We start from the raw sequence: 18650 nt of genomic DNA on the forward strand, positions 1-18650 counted from the left end.
GATTAATGTAGGATAATGTAGTATAAATGGGTGGTTGTTGGTCAGCACAGACTCGGTGGGCCGAAGGGCCTGTTTCAGTGCTGTATGACTATGTACTATGCAACCTCTGCATCACCAACTCATTCTTTCATACTAAACCCTGTCACCAGGTTTCTTGGAGGCACTCAAGATCACATCATTGGCACCAGCTGGACCTCATCGTCACAAGGCGAGCTTCTTTAAACCACACACAGCTTCCACAGTGCGGACTGCGACACCGACCACTCCCTGGTGTGCAAACCAAAGAAGCTGCATCACTCCAAGCAGAAGGGCCACCTGCGCATCAACACGAGCAGAATTTCTTATCCACAGCTGTTACATAAGTTTCTAAATTCACTTGAAAAAGCCCTTCAAAACACTCCTACAGGGGATGCAGAGACCAAGTGGGCCCACATCAGAGGCGCCATCAATGACTCAGTAGTGACCACCTATGGCAAATGTGTGAAGCAGAATGCAGACTAGTTTCAATCTCACTTTGAAGAGCTGGAACCTGTCATAGCCACTAAGCGCTTTGCACTGTTGAACTACAAGAAAGCCCCCAGCGAGTTAACATCCGTAGCACTTAAAGCAGCCAGAAGCGCTGCACAAATGACTACTGGCAACACCTATGCAGTCATATTTAGCTGGCCTCCAACACCGGAAACAGCAGAGGAATGTATGATGGCATTAAGAGAGCTTTTGGGCCAACCATCAAGAAGATTGCACCCCCCCCCCACCCCCGCTCAAATCAAAATCAAGGGACACAATCACTGACCAACACAAGCAAATGGACCTCTGGGTGGAGCACTACCTAGAACTGTACTCCAGGTAAAATGTTGTCACTGAGACTGCCCTCAATGCAGCCCAGTCTCTGCCAGTCATGGATGAGCTGGACGTACAGCCAACAAAATCGGAACTCAGTGATGCCATTGATTCTCTAGCCAGTGGAAAAGCCCCTGGGAAGGACGGCATTACCCCAGAAGTAATCAAGAGTGCAAAGCCTGCTATACTCTCAGCACTCCACAAACTGCTTTGCCTGTGCTGGGATGAGAGAGCAGTACTACAGGACATATGCAATGCCAATATCATCACCCTCTATAAGAACAAGGGTGACCGCGGTGACTGCAACAACTACTGTGGAATCTCCCTGCTCAGCATAGTGGGGAAAGTCTTCGCTTGAGTCATTTTAAACAGGCTCCAGAAGCTGGCTGAGCGTGTCTACACTGAGGCACAGTGCGGCTTTCGAGCGATTGACCATTGACATGCTGTTCTCCCTTCGTCAGCTACAGGAGAAATGCCGCGAACAATAGATGCCCCTCTACGTTGCTTTCATTGATCTGACCAAAGCCTTTGACCTCGTCAGCAGACGTGGTCTCTTGAGACTACTAGAAAAGATCGGATGTCCACCAAAGCTACTAAATATCATCATCTCATTCCATGACAATATGAAAGGCACAATTCGGCATAGCGGCGCCTCATCAGACCCCTTTCCTATCCTGAGTGGCGTGAAACAGGGCTGTGTTCTCGCACCTACAGTGTTTGGGATCTTCTTCTCCCTGCTGCTCTCACATGCATTCAAGTCTTCAGATGAAGGAACTTTCCTCCACACAAGATCAGATGGCAGGTTGTTCAACTTAGACGCCCGTCTAAGAGTGAAGACCAAAGTACGGAAAGTCCTTATCAGGGAACTCCTCTTTGCTGACGATGCTGCATTAACATCTCACAATGAAGAGTGTCTGCAGAGACTCATCGACAGGATTGCGGCTGCCTGCAACGAATTTGGCCTAACCATCAGCCTCAAGAAAATGAACATCATGGGACAGGATGTCAGAAATGCTCCATCCATCAATATCGGCGACCACGCTCTGAAAGTGGTTCAAGAGTTCACCTACCTAGGCTCAACTATCACCAGTAACCTGTCTCTCGATGCAGAAATCAACAAGCGCATGGGAAAGGTGTCCGCTGCTATATCCAGACTGGCCAAGAGAGTGTGGGAAAATGGCGCACTGACACAGAACACAAAAGTCCAAGTGTATCAAGGCTGTGTCCTCAGTACCTTGCTCTACGGCAGCGAGGCCTGGACAACATATGTCAGCCAAGAGCGACGTCTCAATTCATTCCATCTTTGCTGCCTCCGGAGAATCCTTGGCATCAGGTGGCAGGACCGTATCTCCAACACAGAAGTCCTTGAGGCGGCCAACATCCCCAGCATATCCCCCCTACTGAGCCAGCGGCGCTTGAGATGGCTTGGCCATGTGAGCTGCATGGAAGATGGCAGGATCCCCAAGGACACATTGTACAGCGAGCTCGTCACTGGTATCAGACCCACCGGCCGTCCATATCTCCGCTTTAAAGACTTCTGCAAACGCGACATGAAGTCCTGTGACATTGATCACAAGTCGTGGGAGTCAGTTGCCAGCGATCGCCAGAGATGGTGGGCAGCCATAAAGGCGGGGCTAAAGTGTGGCAAGTCAAAGAGACTTAGCAGTTGGCAGGAAAAAAGACAGAAGCGCAAGGGGAGAGCCAACTGTGTTACAGCCCCGACAACCAATTTTAGCTGCAGCACCTGTGGAAGAGTCTGTCACTCTAGAATTGGCCTTTATAGCCACTCTAGGCGCTGCTCCACAAACCACTGACCACCTCCAGACGCTTACCCATTGTCTCTCGAGACAAGGAGGCCAAAGAAGAAGAACTTTGTCAGCAATAATTCATGCCTTCCAAAGGTCCTTCAAGTGTGACACAGGAACGGGAGCGGGAGGAAGCCGAGGAGTGCTCAGAGGAGGATGAGCACTCTGAAGAAGCATTGTGACACAACTCATTCACACTCTCCACCAGCACAGATACACACACTTTGGTGGGTACTATAATAGAAATAGGTTGTCACATGATGAGCTGCACATGTGAGCAGGATGTGAGCAGCAGCAGATGCTGGAGACAGGGGTTGCAGTGGAGAGTCCCCATTGGAGGGCGTAGGACACTCCAAGCTGTGCTGAGATGCTGAGCCTTGGGGGTCATCCATGAAAAGGGCATTTCTGCAGCAGCAATGGGAAATGTGCGTGCTTCTGTCAACATTTCCAGAGGCAGTGCACAACCTGAGAGAGAGACTGGAAGAGTCCGACTCTAGCATGAGTGCCATGATATCTCAGGTATTTCCTCTGATGTCCATCCACCTCCATGGAAAGTGTGGCCAGCTTCATGGAGAATCAGAAGCTGCAGGCAATTGAGTGCTTGCTGGCCCTGACCAATGGCCTGAACACTCTGTCTGCCACTTTACACAGGATGGGGGAAAGCCTCACCTTGGTGGCTCAGATCCTCACTGAAATGCAGCAAATTGCTCTCCAGCTGTTGGCCAGGAGAAAAGTACAGGTGGGTCATGAGAGGGAAGATGGAGAAAGGGCACATGGCAGTGGGGGCTCTTCTCAAGGAGTTCTCACTTCTCATCCTGTGCTATCACAGCCCCCTCAGACACAGCCCCACATGCTGCCTCCTGCCCTGATGACTGAGTTTGCCCCTGCACACATGCAGGTGGGGCAGTCTTTGGCGGGGCCCTCACTGGCTCCAAAACACAGAGGACGTTGCCACGGGCATCTCAGTTGTCAGTGCAGGGAAATGCACAGCCTGTCTCTAGCTCTGCTGAAGCCACAGGGGTTGCATCACTTAGAAGTGATAGGGAGCGGATGAGAAAGACTTTTTGGTTGCACAAGGGGATTAACTTGGGTGTGTATAACAATGTTTATGTCTTTATGTGTATGCTTATTTCAATGAAACACTTTATTTGAGCTCTTCATTCTCCTACCATCTACTTTATTGCATTCCAAATGGGCAGTATCCTTCAGGAGAATGCTATGACCAGGTTGGAAGATGAAGAAAGGGTGTGAATATAACGGTTGGAATTTTGACTGTGGGAATAATTTATTTTGGGGCAGCCAGAGGGTTTATGTTTGCACCACCATATGGCCTCACGCACTCAGATTAGCTGAACTGTGCCTGTATGAGGCTGTCGAGGGCTTCTCTGGCAACCTGGTAAGCGGCTGCAGGCACCATGTCCACATCTGGCTCCTCCTCCTCTGATGCCGAGCAGTTTGCACCTTCCTCCTCCTGCAGCTCCAGTTCTCTCTGCAGTGTGATGTTGTACAAGGCACAGTAGACCACTACCATTCGGTTACACACTGAAGGGGATCCCCAGATCGGTCCAGGTACCTGAATCACATCTTCAGCAACCTAATGACTTGCTCAATGATCGTTCTTGTGCTCCTGTGGCTCTTGTACCTTTCCTCTGCATCAGTGGCAGGGCGCGGCACTGGAATTAATGCTTGGTTCTCTGAGGGACTCCTTGTCTCCAAGGAGCCACTCGCTCACTCTGTGTGGGGGTGTGAAAACCTGTGGGAGATGTGACTGTCGAAGAATGAAGGACTCAGAGCAGCTTCCAGGATATCCGCACAGACAGTCATGAAAACCTTCCGGTGGTCACATACCAGCTGAACACAGAGGGAGTGGAATCCCTTCTGATTGGTAAATACTCCAAGCTGGTCTGAGGGTGCCTTGTTTGCTACTTGTGTGCAGTCAATGACTCCCTGTACCTGTGGTAATCCAGCCACTGCAGCAAATGTGAGAGTCCTCTGTATCTGACTGGCCTTATCAGTGTGAAAGTGGACATAAGTGGTGGCAAACATGGCATTGGTCACCTGGGAGAAACATCTGTGGGCAGCAGATTGTGAAATCCTGCAGATGCCACCAGCAAACCCCTGGAAGCAGCTGGAGGTGAAGAAATTCAGGACTGTGGTGACCTTGACAGCTACTGGCAATGTGTGATCTCCTGATCCTCTTGCAAGGAGGACTTGATCCAGAAGGCTGTAGATGTCAGCAATGACCTGCTGTTGAAAGCCTGACCCTCCTGATGCACTGCTGCTCTGTCACGTCGAGGAGGCTGATTTTCTGTCTGTACACCCTGTGCTGGGGGGTATTGCCTCCTTTGAGCTGGAACTCTATGTCTGTCCCCTCTGTCCTGTGGAGCAGCATGTGGCTGCAGAGAAGGCAGCTGCTTTTGGTCGTGTTGCTGCTCCTGTTGCTGCTGGTGCTGTTGATGTGGCTGCTCCTCTTCTTCCTCACCAGAGGTCCATGATGTAGCTGTACAAGCTGCTGGCAAGCTGTAGTAAAGGCTGGCAGCAGGGAAGTTCAAATCAGTAAGATCCCAGGTAAGTGAAATGACTTCCAAGAAGTTGGAAATCGCCTGCAAAGCAGTGAATCAGGCTCTCGGAACAAGTGCTGTGAGTGCAAGCCTTTCACATAGGCAAGACAACAGCTATGCAGTTTTACTGTTTACTATCAATGGCTCCCTGCTGTGCTCTCACCTTGTTGACCCTGGCGACTTCCACACAGCTCAGGAAACCAGTCCGTTGGCTGTTAAAACTAGAATCCTGAGTTAAAAGCATAATTAATTGCTTGTTTGAATATTTAAATGACTGACCTGTCAGTTCCACAGGTGTTTCCTGCTTGCCTCGGAATGCACTCTGGTTACACCCGGAAGCGGCAGGATTATCTCAGATTTCCAACACGCCGACATTTTTGAACTATTTAACCACCCCCTCCCAACCCACACCCGAGCCTGCCCCCCTCCCCCAACCTTGGTAGTTAAAATTCTGCCCTACGTGTGAACTCAGCATGAGAGACTCATGGAATGAGAAGCTCTGATTGTGCAAGAACCTCCAACTTATTATTGCTACATTCAAATATTTATCAGTTTCAGGCAGGTGTGTCACTGTATGAACATGAAGGCAACATCCTAACCATCAACCTACAGGCAATACATAGAGAGTTCTGCTTAAAAATGACACACAAGAAGTAATTCTTTGATCATGCACTTCCAATGGTGAAGCTACATTTGCAAAATCTCGACTGTGCTCCCCGTGAGTGCAACTTCCAACTGCAAGTTTGGTTCACCACTGGGAATCCAAGACTGCAGATGCACCCTTCCTGTGTATTAGTACTTTGTATCCCTCCTGAAAACAGGATTAGAGGAAGCTTCTGGGAGCACCGCATCTGTAATCAAAGGATATAGGTTCAAATCAACAAATTAAAAGCAAAATACTGCGGATACTGGAAATCTGAAATAAAAACAGAAAGTGCTGGAAATACTCAGCAGGTCAGGCAGCATCTGTGGAGAGAGAAGCAGAGTTAATGTTTCAGGTCAGTGACCTTTCATCAGAACTGTCACTGACCTGAAACATTAACTCTGCTTCTCTCTCCACAGATGCTGCCAGACCTGCTGAGTCGGTTCAAATCAAATAGTCTTGTCAGACATCCAAGCTTGCAGTCCTCTGCAAGAGAGGCCTTTATATGCAGCACTTCACAATAGCAAACAGGGGTGATAAAAGCATGCATGTTCTGTCCCATTCTAAAAAACTTCATGACTGTCAGCAAATTGGTTTGCATCTTTCCATCTATAAAAGATGACGGACAAGGAACAAACAATCCATTTAGATGGGGTGTCTTCTTTTTCTGCAGCTTTGTTGATGGCTGTGAAGACCAATCCTTGAGAGGCAGGTTCTGCCACAAGTGCCGCGCGTGCAACTGCCAAGTGACGCTGTGAGTTGTTGTCTTTGACGTTGGCACCTGTTGCCAACCTGCTGTAGCAACTGGTCATCATGGGTAGTGCACACCAGTCCACAGGATGTGTTGCCATTCCCCTCTTTTGCCAGCTACTGACTCCCAGGTGCAATAGTCGACATTTAGGGCCTTCATGTCATGCTTGCAAGCATCCTTGAAGTGGAGCTTTGGGCACCCCACTGCTCATCTGGCCCCGGCTACCTCACCATACAGAAGGTCCTGGGGTATGCGGCCATCTTCCATCCTGTGGACGTGTCCAATCCACTGAAGTCGCCTCTGTTTGATTAGTGCCAATACACTTGGGAGCTCTGCCTTTGACAGGATTGCCACATTTGTGATTTTGTCATACCAGGTGTTATGACTGAGGCGGGAGGAATGCACTGTTAATTCAGTCCCACTTCTCCATGTGTCACAGTATATCGTTAAAGATTCCCAGCTACCAAAAAACAGCCAATTACATACTCTATTTGTCCCCCAGAATAAAGCACACCAACCAGGTTTCTTTAATCAATAACATTAACTATTTATTATAAAAAACAAGCCTTAACCAATAATGAGATAACTCTATATACGAAAAGCTCCTTACTTCCCTAGCCCTCATGCACACACACATACATTCAAAAAAAATGGTTAACCGGGGAAAAAGGATTTTTTGGTTTACAGCTGTTTCATAGGAATGAAAGGAAGAATAAAATAACTTAGGTTGTCACGTTCTGGCAGGAAGTTTTTCAGTTTTGTGAGTTGTCCCAGAGTCGAATAGTTGGATGCCACTCGAAGTCTCTCCAGACGAGGTTGATGAACAGTCTGTGATGGGTAGGTATTCAAGGCAATTTGACTGCAGCAGGCTTCATATAGGTCTTTCATCAGGGGTGTATTAGGTTTTACAGCAGCAGGAAACAGTAAAAGATTTCTTCAGATTTCAGGATTTCTTAACACACAGGAGGAAACAGGAACCACACATGATGCAGGGATTCTTCAGAGACAGGAGGCAATAGGAATCTGCCACCTCTGAAATACAGGGTTTCTTCTCAAGAGATGCAGGATTCCTCCACAGAGAGAGGTAACACTTTTTCTGGGTCTTCCTCTCTGATCTCCAGGCAGGTCAAAAAACAAATTTCAAATTCTATCTCTTTGTCCAACTCACTGGCTTTTTAAAAGGTCCAAAGTGAAAGCAATCCTTCCTGAACAGGGCACATGTCCAGACATAGCATCTCCCTTGCCATTGAAAGAGTTACTCTGAGGAGGTCAAACCCCTTGCTAGTTTCCTTGAAATTGTCTGCTTTCCTGTCCTTGTATACAAAGTCAGCTTCCTTTCAAAGCATCCAAAAATTTCAGCTATTTTCAGGTGTCAATGTCCACTGAAAAATACTTTATCAGTTTTTTAAAACACACAGCATTCTAAATTTTTAATACAAAAACAAAAACCTTGCAACACAGAATATACCCATAATGCACCACAGATAGCGAAAATGGAAATTATTGAACTTCTTTTCCTGGTAGCTGTAATTCTCCCATGTTTCATAGCCATACAGCAAGGTGCTTAGAACACAGGCTTTATAAACCATCAGCTTGGTCCTAAGGGTCAGCTTGGCGTTATCCCATGCACGTTTTGCAAGACGACCAAGAGTGGTAATTGCTTTCCCTATGCGTATATCAAGCTCTGCATCAAGGAACAGATTGTCTGTCACTGTGGACCCAAGGTAGCAGAATTTGCTAACCACTTCCACTAGAGTGTTATTTAGTGTGATCAGAGCAGAGATGCAACATCTTGTCCCATGACCACAGATTTCTTGATGCTTATAGTCAAGGAGAACAAGTTACAGGCATGGTAGGGACGGTCCATGACAGTCCAAATTATGGCACAGCATTGAAGGCAGCCATGGACAAATCCTTAACCCAGGCTTCCGTATGGTAGTTGGAGATCATACCTGGGGATCTAACATGGGCAGTATAGTCAGTTCAACTCACAATCCACCACCATACATACAAGGATAGTAAGCCTATGGAACAAGTTGCCTGCTCATGCAGTGTAGATTTGCTGCATACCTTCAAAAGAGAGCTGGACCAGGCTAGGGTGGAGATCACAACATACAAAAGATGGGTGGAATACCAAGTAATATGAATCATGGTCAATGTGGTCTCCTGGACAAGTTCAGATTGCCAAAGGGAGTCGGAGAGAAATTTTTCACAATTTTTGTCCTCTCTAAATTGGTCTTGGAATTTTCATTTAATTTTTTGACTGTCCCAAGAGATTGCATTGCTGTTAGTGGGTGGGAGCAATGTGAGTCATGATGCTTCAGGCATCACGACTGTGTGGGCAGGCTTAATTGAGCAGTTGTTTTTTGTCAACCATCATTTTCATACGTTCATAAATGAAAGTTAAAAAAAGTCAGAATATATCTAGTCCTCTGCAATGTTTTTTATTAGATGGGTAAACAAGGCTGAATCAGGGCAACGACGAAAGAAATAACTTTTAGAATGTCTGCAGAACCAAATCTCTTTCCTGGAAAGAACAAAAATTACAGCTACATTTTTGCTTTTTAATTGGTTTTTCTAGCTCATTTGCTAAATATAAAACCAAGCTGCCAGCAGCCCCTGCATACATAGGTAATTTTATTAGACAACACATACGTTTTTCACAGCAATGATGTGTATTGGTAATTCCACCATGAGTGTGTGTAACATGAACATTCTTTTGGATGAGGGGAACATTTGACTCAGCAATGGATCATTAATGGTGTGATATTCTGGTTATGTTGTGAGGAACTTTAACATCCTTGTATTTGTTGATATTGTTTAAATGTACAGTAAGTGATGTTGGTAACACGGAGGACCAGCAATCCATCAGTGTGAGTCTTGCAGGTTGATAGGTAAATTGGCCATTATAAATTGTCACTAGTTTAGGTAGGTGGTAGGGAAATATAGGGACAGGTGGGGATGTTTGGTAGGAATATGGGATTAGTGTAGGATTAGTATAAATGGGTGGTTGATGTTCGGCACAGACTCGGTGGGCCGAAGGGCCTGTTTCAGTGCTGTATCTCTAATCTAATCTAATCAGGTTGTGCCAGTTGGGAACCTGCCCTGCACACCCTCCGGGAATATTTGGGGTAAGAGGAAGATTCCTTTGGTAAATATTCCTGGCAGGCACTGTGACACAATGGGCATCCACTAGACAGGGGGAAGGGAAGGCAGGAGAAGCAGGGGTGGGTGGCCCTTATTAGGTTTGCTGCAACCCAAAGCTGAAATGACATTTTGAAAGGGCCTTGTAAAAGAGGTCAATCAGGCTGAATGACAGACTTAAGTCTTCAGGAATCCAGGTTAAGAACCATGCCAGGCCACCACCCCCCCCCACCCCCGGTGAGCTCTAAATATGCAAGCCAGGAGGCCAGGATTCCTTCTTTTTCTTGGCAAACAGGCTGCCTAATGCAAACCAGACTAAGCATGTACTAATTTCCTACCTGGGAATTCCCACCCCCAGCCACAGGCCTCTCTCTGCTAATGGGGAATGTTTGGGAAGGATATCAGTTCAGCCTCAAATCTGAAAAATGTAATGCAGTGGCCTGATCTAAGTTCTGTGCCTTTGTCTACATCTTTGCTGGCCTTGTGGGAAAGCACCAGAAAGACTTGAGGATTTTTGGACTCACTGGGGTTAATTTAAACCCCCAAAATGGGTGGATTGTGTCACATCTCAGGCTAAAATGAATCACACTTGAAATCACAGCTGTAGTTTTAACAAAGATTTAATAAGTGTTTTATTAAAGTCTTCTGTAGAGTTCTTGCTTACTGCTCTCACTGTGCCTACAAAGCTATTTAACCTTACAACAACCCCAAGGTCAGGTGTTTAACCCAAAGCACAAAGCTACTTTCAGTTTCCCTTCCAAGTACCATATATTTATTCTCTAATACTCAAGTCGACACATAAAATCATGACAGATTGGGGTCTGGTGAGATGCTAACATTTAAAACATTTAAAACCTTACCCCAACCTGCCCAGTTCTGGGTTTGATGGAGATGGGATGGGGGCTCCCAGGGGGTGGATTGGGCTGGCCATTTAAATGTTATAATGAGGCTCACATTTAATCTGCTTTTTAGATTTAACCCAGCTGCTCAAGGGAGACGAGGTCAGCGTCACCTGCTCGTGGGCCAGAAAGAGCAGGAGTGCTTCACCCTCGACACCCCCCAAACTGACCTGCTTCCCTGGCACCGCATCCCCCCATCCAAAGGAACCCCTCCAACCCCACCCAGAATTGAACCCCAGGATGAGGAATTGAACCTCTTCTCCTGTGTCAGGAATTGGATCCCCACCCACACTCCCATTAGCAGCTGTGGGTTTCCTACCTGCAGATGTGTCCTGTTCTGGAGTGTTCCCTGCCCGATTGGAAGTCAAGCAATCTGGCTGACTTCCGGGCAGGGATGGTGTTAAAAATTTCCAGGAAAGATTCAGCAAATTAGTGTCTAATTATGCAATTCACTATCCTTATCTTCCTTGCCTGCCATTTAGCACTCTTTCATTTCTAAGCCCAGATAAACTGGATGTTCAGAGTTGCTAAGCACCCGAGCTCAGCAGAGAGTAAATTCAATTGCTACACTGTCGTGCCCCATTACTGAAGATTTACTCTCTTTTAATTTTTTTCCCCTATTGCCATTATGGTCACTGAAGAGCCTTTGTGGTGACTGCTGTGATGCTGCATTTTTTGCACTTCCTTGACCAAGAAGCAAAGTCTATGCAGGCTTTGATTAACCAGGGAAGCTGTGACAGAATTATCCCACATGCAGCAAGCAAAGCTGCAGCCAAAGTCCACCAAAGGTACAGCACTACCGTCGGAGGTAAAAGTCACAGCTACTATGAAGTCATTTCAAGCTATTGCTGTGGGCATTATGAGCATCAGACAATCAGGAGTGGATGGATGTGGGAAGCAAGACACAGGTATATCATTTTCTTCAGCCAAACAGTTCATTTTCTTCTCTGTGGCAAGAGGCTGAACAACGGTACACAGTGACAGTCTTCCTGACTATAATTTGCACCCACATGAGCCCTTGCAGGGATCTGTGGAAAGAATGGGACGAATTGAATAGCTGATCCACAGCTGGAAGAGGCATGATGGCTGATTGGCCTCCTTGTATGCTGTAAGAATTTATGATACATGCTCCCTCACACAATTCCATGACCTACATGAATGGAAACTATCAGCACTCCATCATGAAAGTCAGTTATTGTTACGCAGGCGACCATCACCATGGACAATATTCATTTTTAAATGTTTTCTTCCTGTTTAGGGTGAAATGATGAAAATGTACTGGTGCTTGGAAAGAGAAACTGCAGGAATATCCAGTGTGTTAAACAGGGATTTCTTGAAGTTTGGAGTTTCATGTAATGTCCCGCAGTTTCCTGTAACTGAGAAAATATTTGTCCCACATCCAGTTCTCCATTAACGCCTTGCATTCACTAATGTGTGCAGTACAGTTCTTCATCGCAGACATGACCTGTACCTGGTCAAACCTGATTTTAATTTAATGTTCATGTATTTTATGTAGCATTGTAACTGCCTGTGCAAAAAACCTTCACATACATTAAATATGAAGGAAAGAAATAGCTTGAATAAAAACAAATAGGTTTCCCAAGGCATTTACTCATGGGTAGGCTGCAACCTACAGCGCTGTTTCTGTCGTTTATCACAGTCGCCTGACAACATTAACAAAACAGCACTTTCCCCATCATTATACTGCAGCAAATTTACTGAAGCAATGAATGACACAAAATATTGAATATTAAAAACAGCGCTGTTAAATTGGATAGCCCCCGCCAATGGGCACGATGTGTGATTAGTCCCCACCTGTTACATGTAATGCAGGCACACACCATTTTCATGCTGCCTGCTCATCATTATGATTTCTGCATGCAGTCAGTACTAACCGTACTGTTCATTGGCTGCACACTGCAGCAGGGAGCCCAATATTGTTACTTGCTAGCACAACTTAAAGCTAGCCTGCACCTCTTAAAGGGAAGGCACATTGTGGCTGCTGAAGGTGCTGACATCACTGGAATCATGCTATGCAACAAGGAACACTGACTAATCATGGGAGAGGGTGTGCACCAATGTTTTCCAACACTGCACTTGAGGTCTTGGTGGAAGAGATGGAAAGGAGAGATCTCCTATATCCACAGGAGGGCAGAAGGCTCTCCAGACAACCATCCAAAAGGCAGTGGGAGCAGATAGCCGCAGAGGTCAATGCCAGGAGTTTAGTCCTCAACCTAGATGCAGTGCCGCAAGAAGTTCAATGACTGTACACAAGTAGTAAAGGTAAGTAAATGTATTTTCAAATTCCAAATTCTACTAACTGTACCACTACCCTCAGCCATTGCTCAATTTACCACATCACTCACCTATCAACAATCTCTATCCATCAAGACTCATACCTAACATTCATATGTTTCACCTCTCACAGTGTTGCAAACCTCACACCCACATCTCACAGCTTTCACACACTACCAACTATTCAACTATGACAGCCACATCACTCAAACATATTGTACAACACTAACTGATGCACTTCCTTGTCACGTTCAGGAGAAGGTGGCACCCAACCAGAAGCAGCAAGAATTAACTGGATGGGGAGACGCATGCCTGCATGGGGGAGACAGAGCTGAGCATTATGGGAATAGCTATTGCTGAGGCCGTGGCTACCAGCGAGGTTGAATCCATTGAAGATGTGGGTATCCATATACTAATGCTCCCTCTCTCATCCTTAATGCTACTTAACACATGTTCAGCTGTGCGGGGTTAAGAGAGGGTGAAGGCTGGAGCACAGAGCTCCAGAATGGCAGCACTGGCTTAAGTCTGTATTGCACACTTATTGACATCATGATCTGCTTGCTCTGCATACTTTCAGTGGATGTTAAGTGCACGTGCACTAACCCCCTTACCAAGATAGCATCTGATGTGCTTTGTGGCAGTAGTGGATGTAAACAGTGGACGCCATTTTGGAACCCTAAGGGTACTCATAGCACCCAAAAACCAGGGGCTACTGAGCCCAATTTTTCATCCTGTGTTGCTAGTGAAAGAAAGCAGCCTTACACATATATTTGCAATACTATTTACCAAACATTTTGCAAAGCTTCTGTTCATTCCCCCACCCCTCCCAAATCTTCTTAATCTCAGTTATACATATAATATAATGATACAGGTAAATTTTATGAATGTGTGATCCTTACATGGAGTTTTGTGCCACTGAAACAGATAATGGGAGGCCTTGGGCAAGGAAGCTGGCACGCCCTGCATGATTTTCAACAAACTCTGCATCGGGAATAATAATTTGTAAAATTTACCCTAGTTTTGATTCCATCAACCACCACCCCACCCCACCTCCCTACCTCTTGTACCTCACCTTAATTTGTAATTTTTTTGGTCTGCTTGTCACATGACATGCACTGTTCTAGGGCACTGTGAATATTGCAGTTCGACAGGAGCTAAGTGAAGACTAGGAATCCTCAGGTGCCTTTCTCTCTCATACAGAATTAATTAATAGGTCGAAATATCTGCTAGGTGGAAGGATTTTTTTACAACTTGCTTATCATGTCATGGATTGGCATTGTGCACATGGGGCACTGTAGTTCCATCGGAGCAGGATGAAAAAACACAGACCCTAACCCTAACTCTCTTGCACCTCCTTTCATGCAAACTCTCATGCTGTCATGCACATAATTTTTGTTCAAAGAAGCTGGAAATCTCCAGGCAGGGACTTTCAACATGTAATGACTATCTTTAAGAATAGATTTAATGATTTCAGTACAAGCTATTTTATTTTTACATGTTTTACGCTATAGATGTTACTCAAATGGCTGGATGCTCAGCTGTGTATGAAAATAAATTAGCAGCTAGGACCATTTTTTAAAAATAAGCTAAGCAAACTGCTGGGTCAAAATTGCAAAATTTGAATTGAATGCAACTCTGCGAGATCTTATCCAGATCTTTATTGAAGTGAAGCATTATGCTTATTACTGGGGCTGATCAAAAACATGTGACAATTTCACAAAAGTAACTTGCAGTTATAGAGCGTCTTTCACAATCGCTGTGTGTCCTAAAGTGCTTTACAGTCAACTTTTGAAGTGTGGTCACCTTTGTAAGTAGGAAACATGGCAGCCAAATTGTGCACAGCAAGATTCCAAATAGTGACTAGCTAATCTGCTTCAGTGATGTTAGTCAAGGGATAAATATTGGCTAGGATCCTTGGGAGAAGCATTGTTCTACTTTGAAATAGTACCGTGAGTTCTTCTGCCTCTACTTGGGTGGGCAGCCAGTTCCTTGGCTTAGTGTTTCATCTGAAAGACAGCACCTCTGACAATGCAGCACACCCTCAGTACTACAACAATGTGTTAAGCTGTACTTTGTGCACATGTCTCTGGAGTGGGTTTTAAACCCACAGCCTTCTGACTTGGAGGCAAGTATGCTACCATGTACTGAACCACAGCTGACACTGTGCCAACCTTACACATTTAGGGCTGGATTTTATTCCCAGCCCGACTTTGGGTTCCATAGGTGGGGTGGGGAGGGTGGGGCACATTACTGGAAAATCAGAGCGGAAGTAGCCACCATGGAACCCGACACCAAGATTGTCGTACTTGATCTTCACGGCTGCAGGGAAGCTCCATGGCAGCCCCTCCGCTGCTCTCCAACGGGACCCGACTTAGCATATTTAAATAACATATTTGCATGAATTAAAATATAAATAGCAGCGACCTTACTTTCAGTTTCTTCACGCGCCTTCACTTTCCCATCCAGGGAAAGCTGGTGCCACCAAGGTAGGGAAGGGGGTAACTCTGCACTCTAATGGGTGGGGGTGGGGAAGGGGGTAACTCTGCACTGTGATGGGTGGGGGGAAGGGGTAACTCTGCACTGTGATGGGTGGGGGGAAGGGGTAACTCTGCACTCTGATGGGTGGGGAAGGGGGTAACTCTGCACTGTGATGGGTGGGGAAGGGGGTAACTCTGCACTGTGATGGGTGGGGGGAAGGGGTAACTCTGCACTGTGATGGGTGGGGGGAAGGGGTAACTCTGCACTCTGATGGGTGGGGGAGAAGGGTAACTTTGCACTCTGATGGGTGGGGGGATGGGTAACTCTGCACTCTGCACTCTGCACTCTGATGGGTGGGGGGAAGGGGTAACTCTGCACTCTGATGGGTGGGGGGAAGGGGGTAACTCTGCACTGTGATGGGTGGGGGGAAGGGGTAACTCTGCACTGTGATGGGTGGGGGGAAGGGGTAACTCTGCACTCTGATGGGTGGGGGAGAAGGGTAACTTTGCACTCTGATGGGTGGGGGGATGGGTAACTCTGCACTCTGCACTCTGATGGGTGGGGGGAAGGGTAACTCTGCACTCTGATGGGTGGGGGGAAGGTAACTCTGCACTCTGCACTCTGATGAATATGTAAAATGGCCTCCTGCCATGTAATCGTGGTGGCGTGGGTCCGTGGGGGACGGTTGCCAAGTTCCACGCCCGGAATACAAAATCCAGTCCTTCATGTGTACATGCTGTCGGCAAGAGTTTTATTTATAACTTTAGATACAAAGAAAACTTCAGTGATGAGTCTTAAGTGAAAATTTGCTTGTGGACTGAATTACATCAGAGGCGTTCCTTGCTGGACTGTAAAGATTTCCATTGGTGACATTATTCTGACTTACCGTTCCACACATTCTTTAACAACTGCAAAATTCCCATCTCCGATCACCTTCCCAACTTTATATTTATCAAGAATAGTTGAAGCTGAAAAGGATCTATTTCCATTCACACCTGTGGAAAGATTGAAGAGAATCTAGGTCACTATTCTCAGGCCTAATTGCTCCAGAAGTATCCTCCACACCACTTAACTGAGGAATAACTTTTCATTATCAGGGATCCACCGACAAAGCACATTGGTTGTGGGCCTATCTTTTCCTACAGAAGTAATTAATGTTAGCTTGATAAGCTGATAGTTTAACCGTCAAAAATGAATAATGATTGTTTCATGCTATCTTGTAGCATGGGACCCACTTGTTAATCCTCTGATGGAGTTTTTAACTTTTTTCTATAATCTCATTTCTCAACAGATATTGAACTACCTTCTTTTGACCAATTGAGATAGCAATAGGAATAGTCCATTCAGCCCCTAGAACCTGCTCTGCCATTCAATTAGATCATGGCTGATCTGTGCTTCATCTCCATTTACCACCTTAGCTCCATATCCCTTGATACCCTTATTTAACAAAAATCTATCAATCTCAGTCTTGAAAGCTCCAATTATTTCAGCATTCACAGTTTTCTGGAGAGAGAATTCCAGATTTTTACCGCCCTTTGTGTGGAAAAGTGCTTTCTGATTTCACTCCGAAACAGCCCAGCTGTAATTTTAAGATTATGACCCCTCGTTCTTGAATCCCCCATCAGACAAAATAGTTTCTCTGTACCTACCACAGCAAATCATTTTAAAATTTAAAACATTTTGATCAGGTCATCCCTCAATCTTCTACATTTAAGCCATGTTTATGCAACCTGCCCTCATAATTTAACCCTCTAAGTCCCAGCATCAGTGTGAGGAATCTGTGTTACATCCCCTCTTTCCTGAGCTGTCATGCCCAAAATTGAATGCATTACTTTAGATGGGGGCTGACCAAGGCTTTATTGAAGCATTATTTCCTCCCCTCGGTAAGCCAGCCCACTTGAGACAAAGGCAAACATTTCGTTAGCTTTTTAGTGGTGTTTTGTACCTGTCCACCAACTTTAAATGATTTGTGTACTTGGACTTCCAAATCTCTTTGTTCCTCTAGTTTCTAGTATCTCACCATTTAGAAAATACTCTGATTTATCTTTCTGAGATCCAAAGTGGATGACCTCACATTAAACTCACTCCCTTAATCAGTGTCTATCCTTTTGCAACTTCCTGCTCCCATCTGAACTATTTACTATCCCTCCTCGGACTGCAGACATGGTGGGCCGAAGGGCCTGATTCTGTGCTGTATAACTCTATGACTCTAATTTAGTGTCATCTGCAAACCTGGATATACGACACTTAATTCCTTCATCCAAGTCATTGATAAATATGCTGAAAAGTTAAGCCCCCAGAACAGATCCCTGGGGAGCTCAGCTTGTCGCACCCTGCCAATCTGAATGCATACTCTTTATGCACACTCTCTGTCTCCTACCTCCCACGCAATCTGCAGGCTAATTCAAAAGACTACCTCCAAGTCCAGGCACTCTCATTTTTTCCAATAAGCTGTTGTGTAGAACCTGACTGAATGCATTCTGGAATTCCATGTAGAGAACATCCATAGACGTTCCTTTGTCTACCTTATCAGTGATCTCCTCCAAAAGTTCAACCAGATTAGTCTTACATGATTTACCTTTAACAAAGCCCTGTTGGCCTTCTACAATCAGCTCATATTTGCTTGTGCTCAGTCATTTTGTCCTTAAATGACAGATTTTGGTAGCTTTCCCACAATTGACATTAAACTGACAGGCCTGTAGTTACCTCATTTTGCTCTCCTACCCTTCTTAAATAATGGCGTGACATTAGCAATTGTCCAGTCTAACAGCACAATTTCCAAATCAAGAAAGCTTTGAAAGATTATAACTAATGCTAGAATCAACTACCTTCTCTGAAACTCAGTTCCATGTGTTCACTAATCTATGAGAATCTTTCCCCCCCTAATCTTGAACAATATTTGAGATGTGTGAATTTTACACTTATGTTCTCTCAACCTGTGCTCATTGTCTAAGCCTCCATTGCCTTCAATGGAACTGAAAATTGTGCTGGGTGTACAACCGTTGGGCAATCTGATGCCAGCAGATTTCTGCTCCACCGCAGTAGAAAGTTATCCCCTGCTATCATGAGGTCTTTATAAAGTAAATCATATTAAGGTATTTTAAGAAAAGCTTTTGACTAGAATTTGCCTTGTCCTCCTAGTACCTAATGCTGATGACAAGCAAAGCTAACACATTAAAATAAAGTGTTCCCAGCAAGCAGCTTTCCTCATCAAAACTGTAAACTTGGGCACAC

The 18650-nt window shown here is 45.5% G+C and overlaps 1 protein-coding gene across 1 annotated transcript in view; it reads right to left on the reverse strand.

Annotated features, from left to right (window-relative positions):
• The window catches only part of dclk2a (doublecortin-like kinase 2a), a 476915-nt gene that overhangs the window by 86073 nt on the left and 372192 nt on the right, over positions 1-18650 (reverse strand). The window contains exon 8 of the mRNA XM_068041163.1: positions 16303-16411. Coding sequence (XP_067897264.1) covers positions 16303-16411 — 109 coding nt within the window. The remainder of the gene's footprint in view (positions 1-16302; positions 16412-18650) is intronic.

Source organism: Heterodontus francisci, chromosome 1, assembly GCF_036365525.1.
Source record: "Heterodontus francisci isolate sHetFra1 chromosome 1, sHetFra1.hap1, whole genome shotgun sequence".
Classification (NCBI taxonomy): Eukaryota; Metazoa; Chordata; class Chondrichthyes; order Heterodontiformes; family Heterodontidae; genus Heterodontus; species Heterodontus francisci.